Below are 10866 nucleotides of genomic sequence, written 5' to 3'. Positions count from 1 at the left end.
GTGCTTGCGTTTGATGGGGATGTCGGCAGACCTCTGGCCAGTCGCGCCTTGTTGTGCGTTGGTGCTGCCGCCAAAAGACCTAAACGAGATGAGGGGTGTTACGTGGCGGTGGGGCTTTGGCGGGCTTCGGCTTGGCTTCGACTCATGTGCGTAACACTATGAAGGTCGGCAGCCAACCAGGGGGCGGGTGTTGTTTCTCTGGGTCGCAGATGGCCCTTCGCGGCGTGGGTACGGCGTGCCCCCGCTTGTCGGGCTGTCCCTTCAATTGTAATCCGCATCCTTGATCCCGGCCATTCTGAGGCCTGTGCCAGCGCACATGTCACTTGTAAGCACACGCCGACCTCCAAGACACGCAAGCACTGAGTTCAGCCCCAATCAGCGGCTCCATTGTGCAGCCTTTTTATCCAGCTCGCAGACTTCCAAGCTTTCAACCCCTGGAACCACGCTCAACCACTGCAACCACCAACGCCGCGGCCTCCCAAACGCTTATTCACCGCATGCCGCAGTCACCGGGGCAGCAACTTGCGTGCCAACGCCATGCCAAACCGGCGGGCCCGGGCTGACAACCCCGACCCCCGCCTCGGACCCCCGCATCAGTCGCCGTCGCCACCCAGCTGCGGCTGCGAGGCCCCGTCATCAACAACTCGCAGCGCTTCTAGCGCGCCAACGCCTGTTGAGCAACAACTGTTCCTTGCATCGCTGCCAAGCTCAGGCCCGCTGCCTTTCAGCGATACACACACAAACACCGACGCATCCGTGGACTTTTACGTGAGTATCCACCCAGCCAGTCGCCAGCCGCCATCTACCCGGCCTACGACTGCAGCCTAGTGGTACAGCTGGGCGCCGCTCTGCTTGAACTTCTCGCTCATCTCCTTCATGCCCTCAGCGGCGGCGGCCAGCAGGTCGGCGTCATCAGCCGCAGCAGCGGCGGCGGCAGCCTCCTGCGCCTGCTCGGCCTGAACCATCTGGCGCAGCTCCTGTGTTGCGCGGCGGGGCGGGATAGAGGCGAGGGGAGAGGGGGTTATGTGCCCGAGCTCAATAAAGCAGTCCCATTGACTATCGGTCCACCTGCCCACCCAGCCACGACGACGGGGTACAAACAGTTTGGTTATGGCGGTATGGAGGATGCCGTGTTGGGCAGGTCAGGGGCTGGTGGCGTGCAAGAAAGCAGGTTTTGCCTTATTTTCCCAAGCAAGCTTGACTAAACACACATACACCGCTCAAACGCCCACTGCCCCTGCACCCGGGTCGCCACCCTCCGCACTTTCCCCCCCCCCCACACACACCTGGGTAATGTTCATGGAGCAGAACTTGGGGCCGCACATGGAGCAGAAGTGGGCGGTCTTGGCAGGCTCCTGCACGTGGGCAGAGCGAGATAGGAGCAGAGTGATGTACGGCCAGAGTGAGATAGGGGACATGAGGTACAGCGGCGAGGAAGCAGCCCAACACAAACCTAACACACGAACAAGTCTGTCACGACCTGGTCACGACAGTCATGCGACGCTCGGTAGATTGATAGGTATCGGTAAGTAACGAACATCAACACAGAGGTCCACTCTCACGCACCTGCGGCAGCGTGGCGTCGTGGTAGGCCTGCGCGGTCACGGGGTCCAACGACAGCGCGAACTGGTCGCGCCAGCGGAACTCAAACCGCGCCTTGCTCAGCTCCAGGTCCCAGCTGGCGGCGGCGGGGTGGCCCTTGGCCAGGTCGGCGGCGTGGGCGGCGATCTTGTAGGCAATCACACCCGCCTATTTTTGGGTGGGAGTGATGGTGGGGGAGGGCGGAGTGATGGGGCTTTAAAACTTTGGTATGCAGCAGAGCGTGAAAGGTGGAGTGGTGGTGGTGGTGGTGGTGGTGGCGGTGATGGGGGGGCCGAGGGGAGTGGACAGGGGACGGCCAGGCGGCGTGAAAGGGAATTGTGAAAGAGGAATCACTATGCATGCACATAGCAGAGCCCTAGCCTTATGATCTCTCGCCTTTCAGGTGATGGAGTATCCCGTGGCATGGACCGGCACCCGTGCCAGCGATCATCAGACAGGATCAGACTAGGGCACGTGTATTGACGTTCGCCCGCTGCCGTCTTCCTGTCTTTACATCTGCCCGAGTCCTAGTTCAGAATCTGCTGGCGCTCCCCCCAGGCCTACCTTGACGTCATCGCGGTTGGGCAGGCCCAGGTGCTCCTTGGGCGTCACGTAGCACAGCAGCGCAGTGCCTGGGGTGTGGCGTGGTGTGTAGGCAGGCGGGAGAGAGGACTGGGCGGTTAGGCAGGGGAAGCAGGCGGGGCGGTTGGGCGGGGTAGGCATGCTAAGTGCTCAGCGGATGGCAGCATCCACAGTGGTCTCATCCGCTCATCAGTGCTGCGCATCCTTTTAAATTGGTCGGTGACACAGCAGCCGCCCCCCTTCCCCTCCCCCTCCTCCCTCCCCAACACACACCCCGAGCCCAAAGTATGGTACGGCGGCTGACACACATCCAGGCGGGGTCGGCTGAAAACTTCGGCCGATCGAGAGGCCCATGTACAATCCCCAACACCACCGACCCCAAACACCCACCCAGCGCGCCGATGGTGGCGGCGCCGATGGCGCTGGTGATGTGGTCGTAGCCGGGCGCGATGTCGGTGGTGAGCGGGCCCAGCGTGTAGAAGGGCGCCTCGCTGCACCACTCCAGCTGCTTGGCCATGTTCTCGGGGATCTTGTTCAGCGGCACGTGGCCCGGGCCCTCGTTCATCACCTGAGGGCGCGGAGGAGAGGGGGAGGAGGAGTAAGGGGGAGCTGGTAGCGGGTGGTACGGTAGTAAAAGTGGTAGGAGCGCAGATTTGTTGCAGCGAGATGAGGGAAGAAGGGGCGAGGAGGCGGCGGAACAGGAGGCACATCAGCGCGCGAAAGATTCCGCACACGCGGGTGCGCGCACCTACGAGGCCGGACCAAGACACGTGCAGGCCCCTGGCCGCCTCAAACGTTAAGAAGCCCCTTCATCTCACACATGCACATAATTGGTTGTTACTTTTGACACACAAAGTTCCTTACGTACCTGCACGTTCTTCTCCCAGGCGCGGCGCGTGAGTTCGCCCTGCGTCTTGAGCTCGGCGAACTGCGCGGCGTCGTTGGCGTCGGCGATGCAGCCGGGGCGCAGGCCGTCGCCGATCGACAGAGTGATGTCGTACTTGGCGCAGATGTCCAGAATCTCGTCCCAGTGCTCGTAAGCAAAGTTCTCCCTGTCGCGTGTTGTGGTGCAGCAAAGTTCGTTGTGGTTGTGAGGTGGTGGGTAGTGAGCAGGAGATGCAGGGCGTCCAGGCATGCATCGGACCCTCTTGCCGCACCTCCCCGCCGGCTGCCACCACCACCACCGCCACCACCACCACCGCCACCACCACCGCCACCACCACCGCCACCACCACCACCGCCACCACCACCGCCACCCACCACCGCCACCGCCACCACCACCATTACCCACCACCACCACCACCACCACCACCACCACCACCACCTGCTGCTGCTGCCGACGCGCCGCGCACACTCACTTGTGCTCCATGAGGCACAGCTTGGCGTGGATGGAGCCGCCGCGGCTGACAATGCCGGTGATGCGGTTGGCGGTCAGCGGCACGTGACGCAGCAGCACACCCGCGTGGATGGTCCAGTAGTCCACACCCTGACAGGAGGGAGGTTGAGGATACGAGGCGTGGAGTGGGTGAGGGGGCGGAGAGAGAGAGAGAGAGGAGTGAAGATTGAAGACGTATGGCGATGGGCCACCAGGAAGTGCATATGTGCGACTGCACAGAACCCACCCACCAACATGAAGCAAGCTGGTGCCCAGTGTGCATGAACGAGCCCCGAGTCCCGCCAATACATACACACCGACCCCCCCCCCACACCCCCCCACACCTGTTCGGCCTGGTCCAGCAGCACCTGGCGGAACAGCTCCCACGTGATGCCCTCCACCTGGCCATCTGCGTGCGGAGGGGTCGGACAGTTGGGAGGCAGGAGAAGGAGGACAGTTGGGATAGAGGACAGTCGGGAGAGAGGATTATAGGTGGGATGAAATTTGGTGGTGGGAAGGGAGTGGGATGCGGTGCGGCGATGTGAGCCTAAAGAAGCGGGTGCCATGTCACCCATGGACGGCCACCCCCGCGTCCAACCCGCCCCCCAACCTGCCGGTCTACTTAAATTCAAACCAAACTACTGTCTCCAACCCCTCGGTTTAGTTTGGGCTGGCATCTAAAACAACCCTGCCATCTCGCCTCGCCCCCCGCCCCCGGCCTGCTCACCGGCGCGCTCCAGGGCCTCGTAGATGGGCACAGTGCCCACGGGCACGGGGCTGTTGCGCATGACCCACTCGCGCGTCTCAAAGATGTTGTGGCCGGTCGACAGGTCCATCACCGTGTCGGCGCCCCAGATGGTGCTCCACTGCAGCTTCTCAACCTCCTGCAGTAGACGTACGTGTGTGGGGGGGGCGGGGGAGAGGGGGGGAAGGGGAGAGGGGGGTTCCCGTGCCGTGCCGTGCGTGTGTTTTAGTGTGTTGTTAGCGTCGTGGTAGGGTCGTGAGAAAATTGGAAAGACGAGGCTTTCGTGGGGGGGGGGGGAGGGCGGGGGATTGCCAGGATGGATGGGTGTGGGGGGAGGGTAGTTCACCCCATGGGCGTGGCGGGGGAGAGGGGCGGTGTGTGGGCGGGGTGACCGGCCGAAGGACCAGAGCATGTTTTAGGCAGTGAGCAATCTCCTTGAGCGTGTGTATACCGCAGGCCGCATCGAGACCTCACCGTCAAAATTACCAGCACACACACAAAACCGCCAATGAGCACGGCAAGCAGGCAAGCACGCCGCGGCCCGCACCTCCTCAATGGAGCTGGTGACGGCCGAGTTGCCGAAGTTGGAGTTGACCTTAGTCATGAAGTTACGGCCTGGGGTGGAGAGCATTTGATGTGCGAGTGCGCGCATGCATGGGATATTGCAGGAAGTGCGGGGATGATGCGTGCACATGCACTTGCAGGCAGCATCAGCACTTTGACAAAAGGACGGCAACACATGGTCACCCACAGGAATGCAGCACGCAGGAACGTGGCATGTGCAGGGGAAGCCAGTGGAAAGTCAGATGATGCACCGTGTATGATGCACGGCGCGCGACACACGGACACACTCTCTGTTGCTGCACATAATATTGATTTGCATGGCGCAGTGGCGAGGCCACGGGCACATGCGCATGCGCTGCGAGCTGGGGCAGCTGGGTCCCCGGGGTGTTGGGTGGCTGGTTGCTGTGCCTGGCTGGTTGATGGTTGCTGTGCAGGCTCTGGTCTGCACCCCACCGCGGTACAGCCAGTGGCGCAATGCCCCTTTGCCGCTGCGAATGATGGCGGATGCTGCTCCTGCAATCGCCCAACGCGGCAGCGGCAGCTGCTGCCTCTGCAGTTGCGGTTGCTGTGGAAGTTGTCGAGTGCTGCGGCCGCAATTGCCGTCACTGGGGCTGTGGACCCGTTGTTGCGGTCCGCTGTAGCCGTTGTGACACCGACTGCGCTGCGGCCGCTTCCAAAAGGTGTGACTGCCACCACTGCCGCTGCCGCCGCCTACGCCAGCTGCCGGACGCGCCAGCACCAAGTCCGACTGTCGCCGCCCGCGCACTCCACTGCCGCCGCTCTGAAGCTGCTGTTGCCGCTCTCCATCCACCTCTTCCGCCTCGCCACTCGCCTCACTCGCCTCACCACGCGCACAGAGAGCGCTCTCCAACACCACAGCACCCTCCGGGAGGGAAAAAAAGAAAGAAAAGGGAGGGGCACACACACACACACGCCGACACACACGGAAACGCGGGGCCACTTCCTGACGCAGGTCCTAACCTGCTGCAGTTGTGAGGGTATACTCTCAGCTCGGCCGCGAGTGACTGCGGGCGGGCCGTGGTGAACACAGGCGCCGCCCTGCACTACGCCTGCCGCGCACCCCTAGTGTCCCGAGAGTCCGTGGCGTGCGCGGGTCAGTATGGAAGCTGATAACCGCAAGCAGAGGCCAGGATCTGACATTGTGCAATCGCACGGCACGACACAGAACGGCACCAAGACAGACCAGCACGAATACAGACCGGCACGCACACAGAACGGCACGAATGCAGAACGGCACGCACACAGAACGGCATACAGACAGAGCAGCACGGACACAGAGAAGCGCGAATACAGAACGGCACGAACACAAAACGGCGCCAACTCAGAATGGCACAAACTCAGAACGGCACGACACATTATCCATGCGCACACACGTGGCGGACACCCAGGCACACACCGCACGTACGCACAAGCACACGCCAAGTCCGAACACCAGACAGAGCCGCAAACGAGGCATACTACCATTGCTGCTCTCTCGCGCAAGCACACATATCCGCGCCCACGCGCTGTATACCACTTCCACCACACCGTATTGTGCGAGCGCGTTCGCACCAAACGCGCAGGCAGCGCAACAGCAATGATGCATCAAAGCACACATACAAGATGGCGACGACATTTAGACAAGTACAACAGTACGGCAGTACCGCAGCAGCTGTACGGCACTTACCAATGACGCAGGGCTCCAGCTCGAGGTGGCACTTGTTGGCGGGGATGATGGCGCGGCCGCGCGCCAGCTGCAATAGGCAGATGAGGATGGATGTGCGGGTGCGGGCATGTGGTTAGGCGTGGCTGCTACTGCCAAGCGGCAGCCGTACTTCCCAAACTTGTCAGTCCACCATAGCCAACTCAATAATAACAGCACAATCACGCCATGTTGCATGCACAAAACCAACAATTCATTTCACCTCGGAGCGCACAAACTCGGGGTCCAGGCCCTCGCGCTCCGCCGCGAAGCGCATCTCCTCGCTGATGATGCCGGCGCGGGCCAGCGCCATCTGGGTCACGCCGGCCCGGGCGTGTGTGCCGTTGGCCTCGCGCCGCTCCACCCAGGGCTTGCGCAGCTTGGGCAGGCCTACGCGGGGGTCCACGTTCTGTATACGACACACGGGTGCGGGAGGGCATGGGGGTTGGGAGGGTGAGTGTGAGGGCGGCAGGTTTGGTGGATGGGGACGGGGAGGAGGGGGAAGGGCGAGGGAGCGGCGGGTGCGGGCGGGGCCGGAAGTTGATGTGGGTCGAGTGGATGCGTGACTATGGTGTCGCTGGTGACTGGCGAGGCGAAGGGGCAGGGACCTCTGACCGCCGGCCTGTCCACCACCCACCCACAAAAATCACCAATGTACATGTATTTCTTTCCGGCCCATCCTCCACCATCCTCTTTCGCGCTCACCTGGGGTCCGCTGGTGTCGTACACGTCGAAGTCAGTGCCGGTGGTCAGGTGGATACGGCGGAAGGGAACCTGCAGGGGGGCGGGGAGGGGCGGGGCGGGAGGGGCACGCGGCACGTTGCTTCAGAGCCAACAAGGTGAAGTAAGCAGACGTCCGGGCCGCTGTGGGGTACCCATGACGGTGCATGAAAAGCTGCGTGCTGCGTGCCTGTTACCCTGGCATGAAGCCTTGCAACAGCCCCTTGCCACCGAGACGTTTCCACCCCATAACCCTGAACGCCACCCTTCCCCCTTGGTGAGCGCCTCCGTCTTCCGGTTCCACCCCTTCGTCCATCTGCCTCATGACCCGTTTGTCCCCCTCATCTCATTGTTCTCATCCGCGTCACTCTCTCACCCGCAGAGTGATCTCGTCGTCGTACTTGACCTCCTTGTACATCTTCTCGCTGTCCGGGAAGCAGTCGGCAATGGTGGGCGCCTGGCGGAAGGTCAGGTCCTCGGCCTGTTGTCGGTGGGGAGGTAAAGGGACAAACGAGGCGGGAGGCCAGGAGTGAATGGGGGAGGCAGCGGTTTGCTCGGCTGATGGGGGAGCAGGGCGTCAAGTAGCAATTGAGACTCGGGGCCGGCGGGGCTGGCGGGGGAGGGCAGTTGGCCAGGCGGTTAAGTCAGCTGGCCCAGCAACCCAGTAGCCTCAAGATCAGAGGCTCGCGCTTTGTATATACAGAGCAACATAATGCAAACTTGTCCCGGATCGCAGAGCAGACGAGGCGGGGGGCGCTTGCGTTGGCGTTAGCCGCCTTGTATTGCCACGTGAACGGCCCTCTACACCCGACGTGCCCGATAGCCCGTTTACTAATTATCTGAAATTAAACGCTTGCAGCACGCCCTGCCGGCCAATCCTGCTGGAAACCTGCCCGGCGTTCGCAAATGCCACGTTCGATCGCTTGCGGCCCTGCCGCGCGCTGCAATTACCTTCTGGGGGCGGTTCACGGACTGGCGAGGCGACGTCGCCATCGCCTTGAGCTCCTCGAACTGCGGCCGCGAGGAAGGCGCACACCAGAGCGCCCGCAACGCGGACACGTCAAAGAAGCGACTCGACAAGCAGTTGCACAGATCAATTCAATTGTGGCATGCGACGAGGTGTTTCAAGGAGGCCCGGAACCGCGAGAACCCGCAACGCAGCTCGTGAGACGACGACTGTGAACAAGGACAGACGCGCATTGCTCACAGCGTTGCCCTTCTCCAGTCGCTGCAGCTCCTTCTCCTGCTCAGCGGGGGCAGGGGGCATGGCAATGGCCTCCGCACGGACGTTCAGGCGGCCGCGGCCGGCCACCTTGGCCGACTTGCGCTGCGCATGCTGCTGCACGCGCACGCCAGCAGGGGAACGAGCGAACAGCTGCATGGTCAATGTCCGAGAAGTGAAGATGGGATAAAGTGGCAACTGGTATTGCCACGACCTATTCTTTCCCTGGTGTGCGTGCGGGGGCTTAAGAACCCAGTCTAGTCGGGTGCATGGGGTGCAATCGGGGCCACTGGACCCGCTCACTCGGCTGCCTCGTCTACTGGCAATATTTCGTCCAGTCAGCTGCACGGTGAATTGTTGATTAGTATACTTACTCAGACAGGCGGAGGCAGCCTGGTGTGTTTTCTCACAACAACGTTGTTCTTTGGCTAGGGGCGCGCCCAAGACATTGCAATTTATTTTGTATACATATCGTAGCAAAAGGCAAGCAAAATGTCAAACGCCCTGCGTGGTCTTGCACGCCGCGTGGGAGCTCAATACCTCCGCAACCAGCGCGTCCGCGGTGGTGGTGGCGAGTACCCTGGTGGTAGCTTCTGGTCGGAGGGCACGCAGACCGGCAAGAACGGCTTCCTCTTTGGCGAGGTGCCCATCAATGGGCAACCCCGGAAGACGCTGTGGTGGGAGCCCTACTGGTGAGTGACTGTGAGCCAGACGCATCATATATCTGCTGCATAGCTCGCATGGCGTGTTGGGGCCTATCCTGTCTCGTCAATTGATTTCGCTCAGTTTGCGAGTCGCGCTCTGAGCAAACGAGCTGCACGGCTACAGGTATGCTGGTTTCGGCGGCATGGGCGTTGGTGTCTACCTGATTTACCACGCCAAGCCGCTGGAGGCCCTGGACATCAAATACTGGGCTGCCCCGCGCGCGGCCAAGGAGCTAGAGACGGAGATGCGCATGCTAGACAAGCTGAACGAGCGGCCGGACCTGAAGGAGCGGCTCGTGGCGGTCTGCAAGGACCTGAACATGATTGAGGACGAGGCGTATGACCTCGTGCTCATGCGCAACGAGTACAAGGTCAAGCTGGGCATGCACACGGGGCGGGTGCCGGAGGACCTGAAGGCCATCTATGAGGAGCTGGAGGCGTAAGGGCGCTAGCGGCTTGCTTGCGGGGGCGCCGGGCGGGGGAGGGAGGAGGGGGCGCCGCGGCGGGCCGTGTCCGTGACACGGACACGGCGGCCGGCGCTACCAGGCCGCGCCCCCAGTCCAGCACCCAGCTCGGGTGCGAGCGTGCATGTGTGGCTCGCTCCACGGGACGAGCTACCGTCTTGGAGGGTGTAGGATTGGAGGGGGCCTGCATGGACTGCTGGACGTCGAGGCGCGAGGCAGTAGGTGCCGGCGTGAGGCGAAGTGATGGGCACTGTGGCACGGTGGCACCGCGGGAGGTGTGTTGTCCTTGAGGGGGACAGCAGCACGCGCAGGGCATATGTTCGTGCTGCTCCATGATGCAGCTAGGGCGCGTGTGCTGCACGCGGGGCTTGAGCTTATGAATCTAGAAAGCTGATGTTGTGCTAGCGTGTGTGGACGTGTGGACAGGCTTATAGCAGTCACAGGAACCGTAACGAGGCTGGCAAGAGGCGCGTTACAAACGCGCGACAGGGCGAGCAAACCGTCGCATGATGCGGCCGTTAGGCTGGTTGGGCTTGCAGGTGTGTAGCTGGTTGACTAAGCATCGTGCCGTGCGCACGCAGTAGCACTAGCGAGTGCGGATGCAGGCGACCGCCGCAATAACCGGCGTCGGTGCAGGCGGTTTGATTGGGTGCATGCATCCGCTGTAATATGAATGGGCAATTGCTGGACGGCGACTGGTGCAGCGTGGGGAAAATACGGGCGTTGAGGCGGGTCTGCAACAGCACAGCGGGGGCGCGGCCGTACGGGACAGCGGGTGAGCGGATGCACACCACAGTGTTACTAGGTGGGCACGCTACGCCTGGCAGCCACGACGGTGCGAAACCTCTGCGGATGTATGTCGCCCCGCAGACTCTAGAGTTTCTGGCAGCGACAGTGTGTCCCGGGCTCGTGGATCGTGTGATTACTGTACACGTGTTTCGCTGTCATCGGTGCTTTTGCCCCGCACTTTGCCAACCAGTTCCCGCAGCCTGCCGATGGGGGGTGGCTGGTGGCGCCTGTGGGCCAGGCGGAGCGGATGTATACCACGTAAAATTCCACCACCTTCAGAGGCCCTGAAGCAGAAATGGGTTACTAGCAGGCTGCCTGCGCGGCAGCTGCAGCAGCGGCGCCGAGCAGCCGACGGCGCCTTCTGCTGGGCCGCCGCTGGCCTGAGGCGCGGGGCCCACCCGCGGGGCCCACGACGTGG

The 10866-nt window shown here is 62.4% G+C and overlaps 2 protein-coding genes across 2 annotated transcripts; one reads left to right on the top strand and one right to left on the bottom strand.

Annotated features, from left to right (window-relative positions):
• Nucleotides 1–6: 6 nt before the first annotated feature.
• On the bottom strand, nt 7–8696 carry CHLRE_05g240850v5 (uncharacterized protein). The gene is made up of 16 exons (XM_001697704.2): nt 8477–8696; nt 8221–8280; nt 7646–7750; nt 7255–7323; nt 6773–6958; nt 6535–6601; nt 4831–4898; nt 4266–4422; nt 3883–3947; nt 3522–3649; nt 3032–3215; nt 2554–2731; nt 2146–2213; nt 1567–1749; nt 1287–1355; nt 7–977 (listed from the first exon to the last, which is right to left on the bottom strand). Exons 1-16 carry the CDS (start codon nt 8648–8650, stop codon nt 825–827), a joined length of 1914 nt encoding a protein of 637 aa, XP_001697756.1. The 5' UTR covers nt 8651–8696; the 3' UTR covers nt 7–824.
• Nucleotides 8697–8828: 132 nt separating this feature from the next.
• On the top strand, nt 8829–10714 carry CHLRE_05g240800v5 (uncharacterized protein). Its single transcript, XM_001697650.2, has 2 exons — nt 8829–9183; nt 9320–10714. The coding sequence occupies exons 1-2, from the start codon at nt 8984–8986 to the stop codon at nt 9636–9638; spliced, it is 519 nt and encodes a 172-aa protein (XP_001697702.1). The 5' UTR covers nt 8829–8983; the 3' UTR covers nt 9639–10714.
• Nucleotides 10715–10866: the final 152 nt, after the last annotated feature.

The sequence above is a fragment of the Chlamydomonas reinhardtii genome, chromosome 5 (genome assembly GCF_000002595.2).
Source record: "Chlamydomonas reinhardtii strain CC-503 cw92 mt+ chromosome 5, whole genome shotgun sequence".
Taxonomy (NCBI): domain Eukaryota; kingdom Viridiplantae; phylum Chlorophyta; class Chlorophyceae; order Chlamydomonadales; family Chlamydomonadaceae; genus Chlamydomonas; species Chlamydomonas reinhardtii.
Note: the sequence above shows the minus strand (reverse complement) of the source record. Positions and strands in the feature narration are given on the sequence as shown.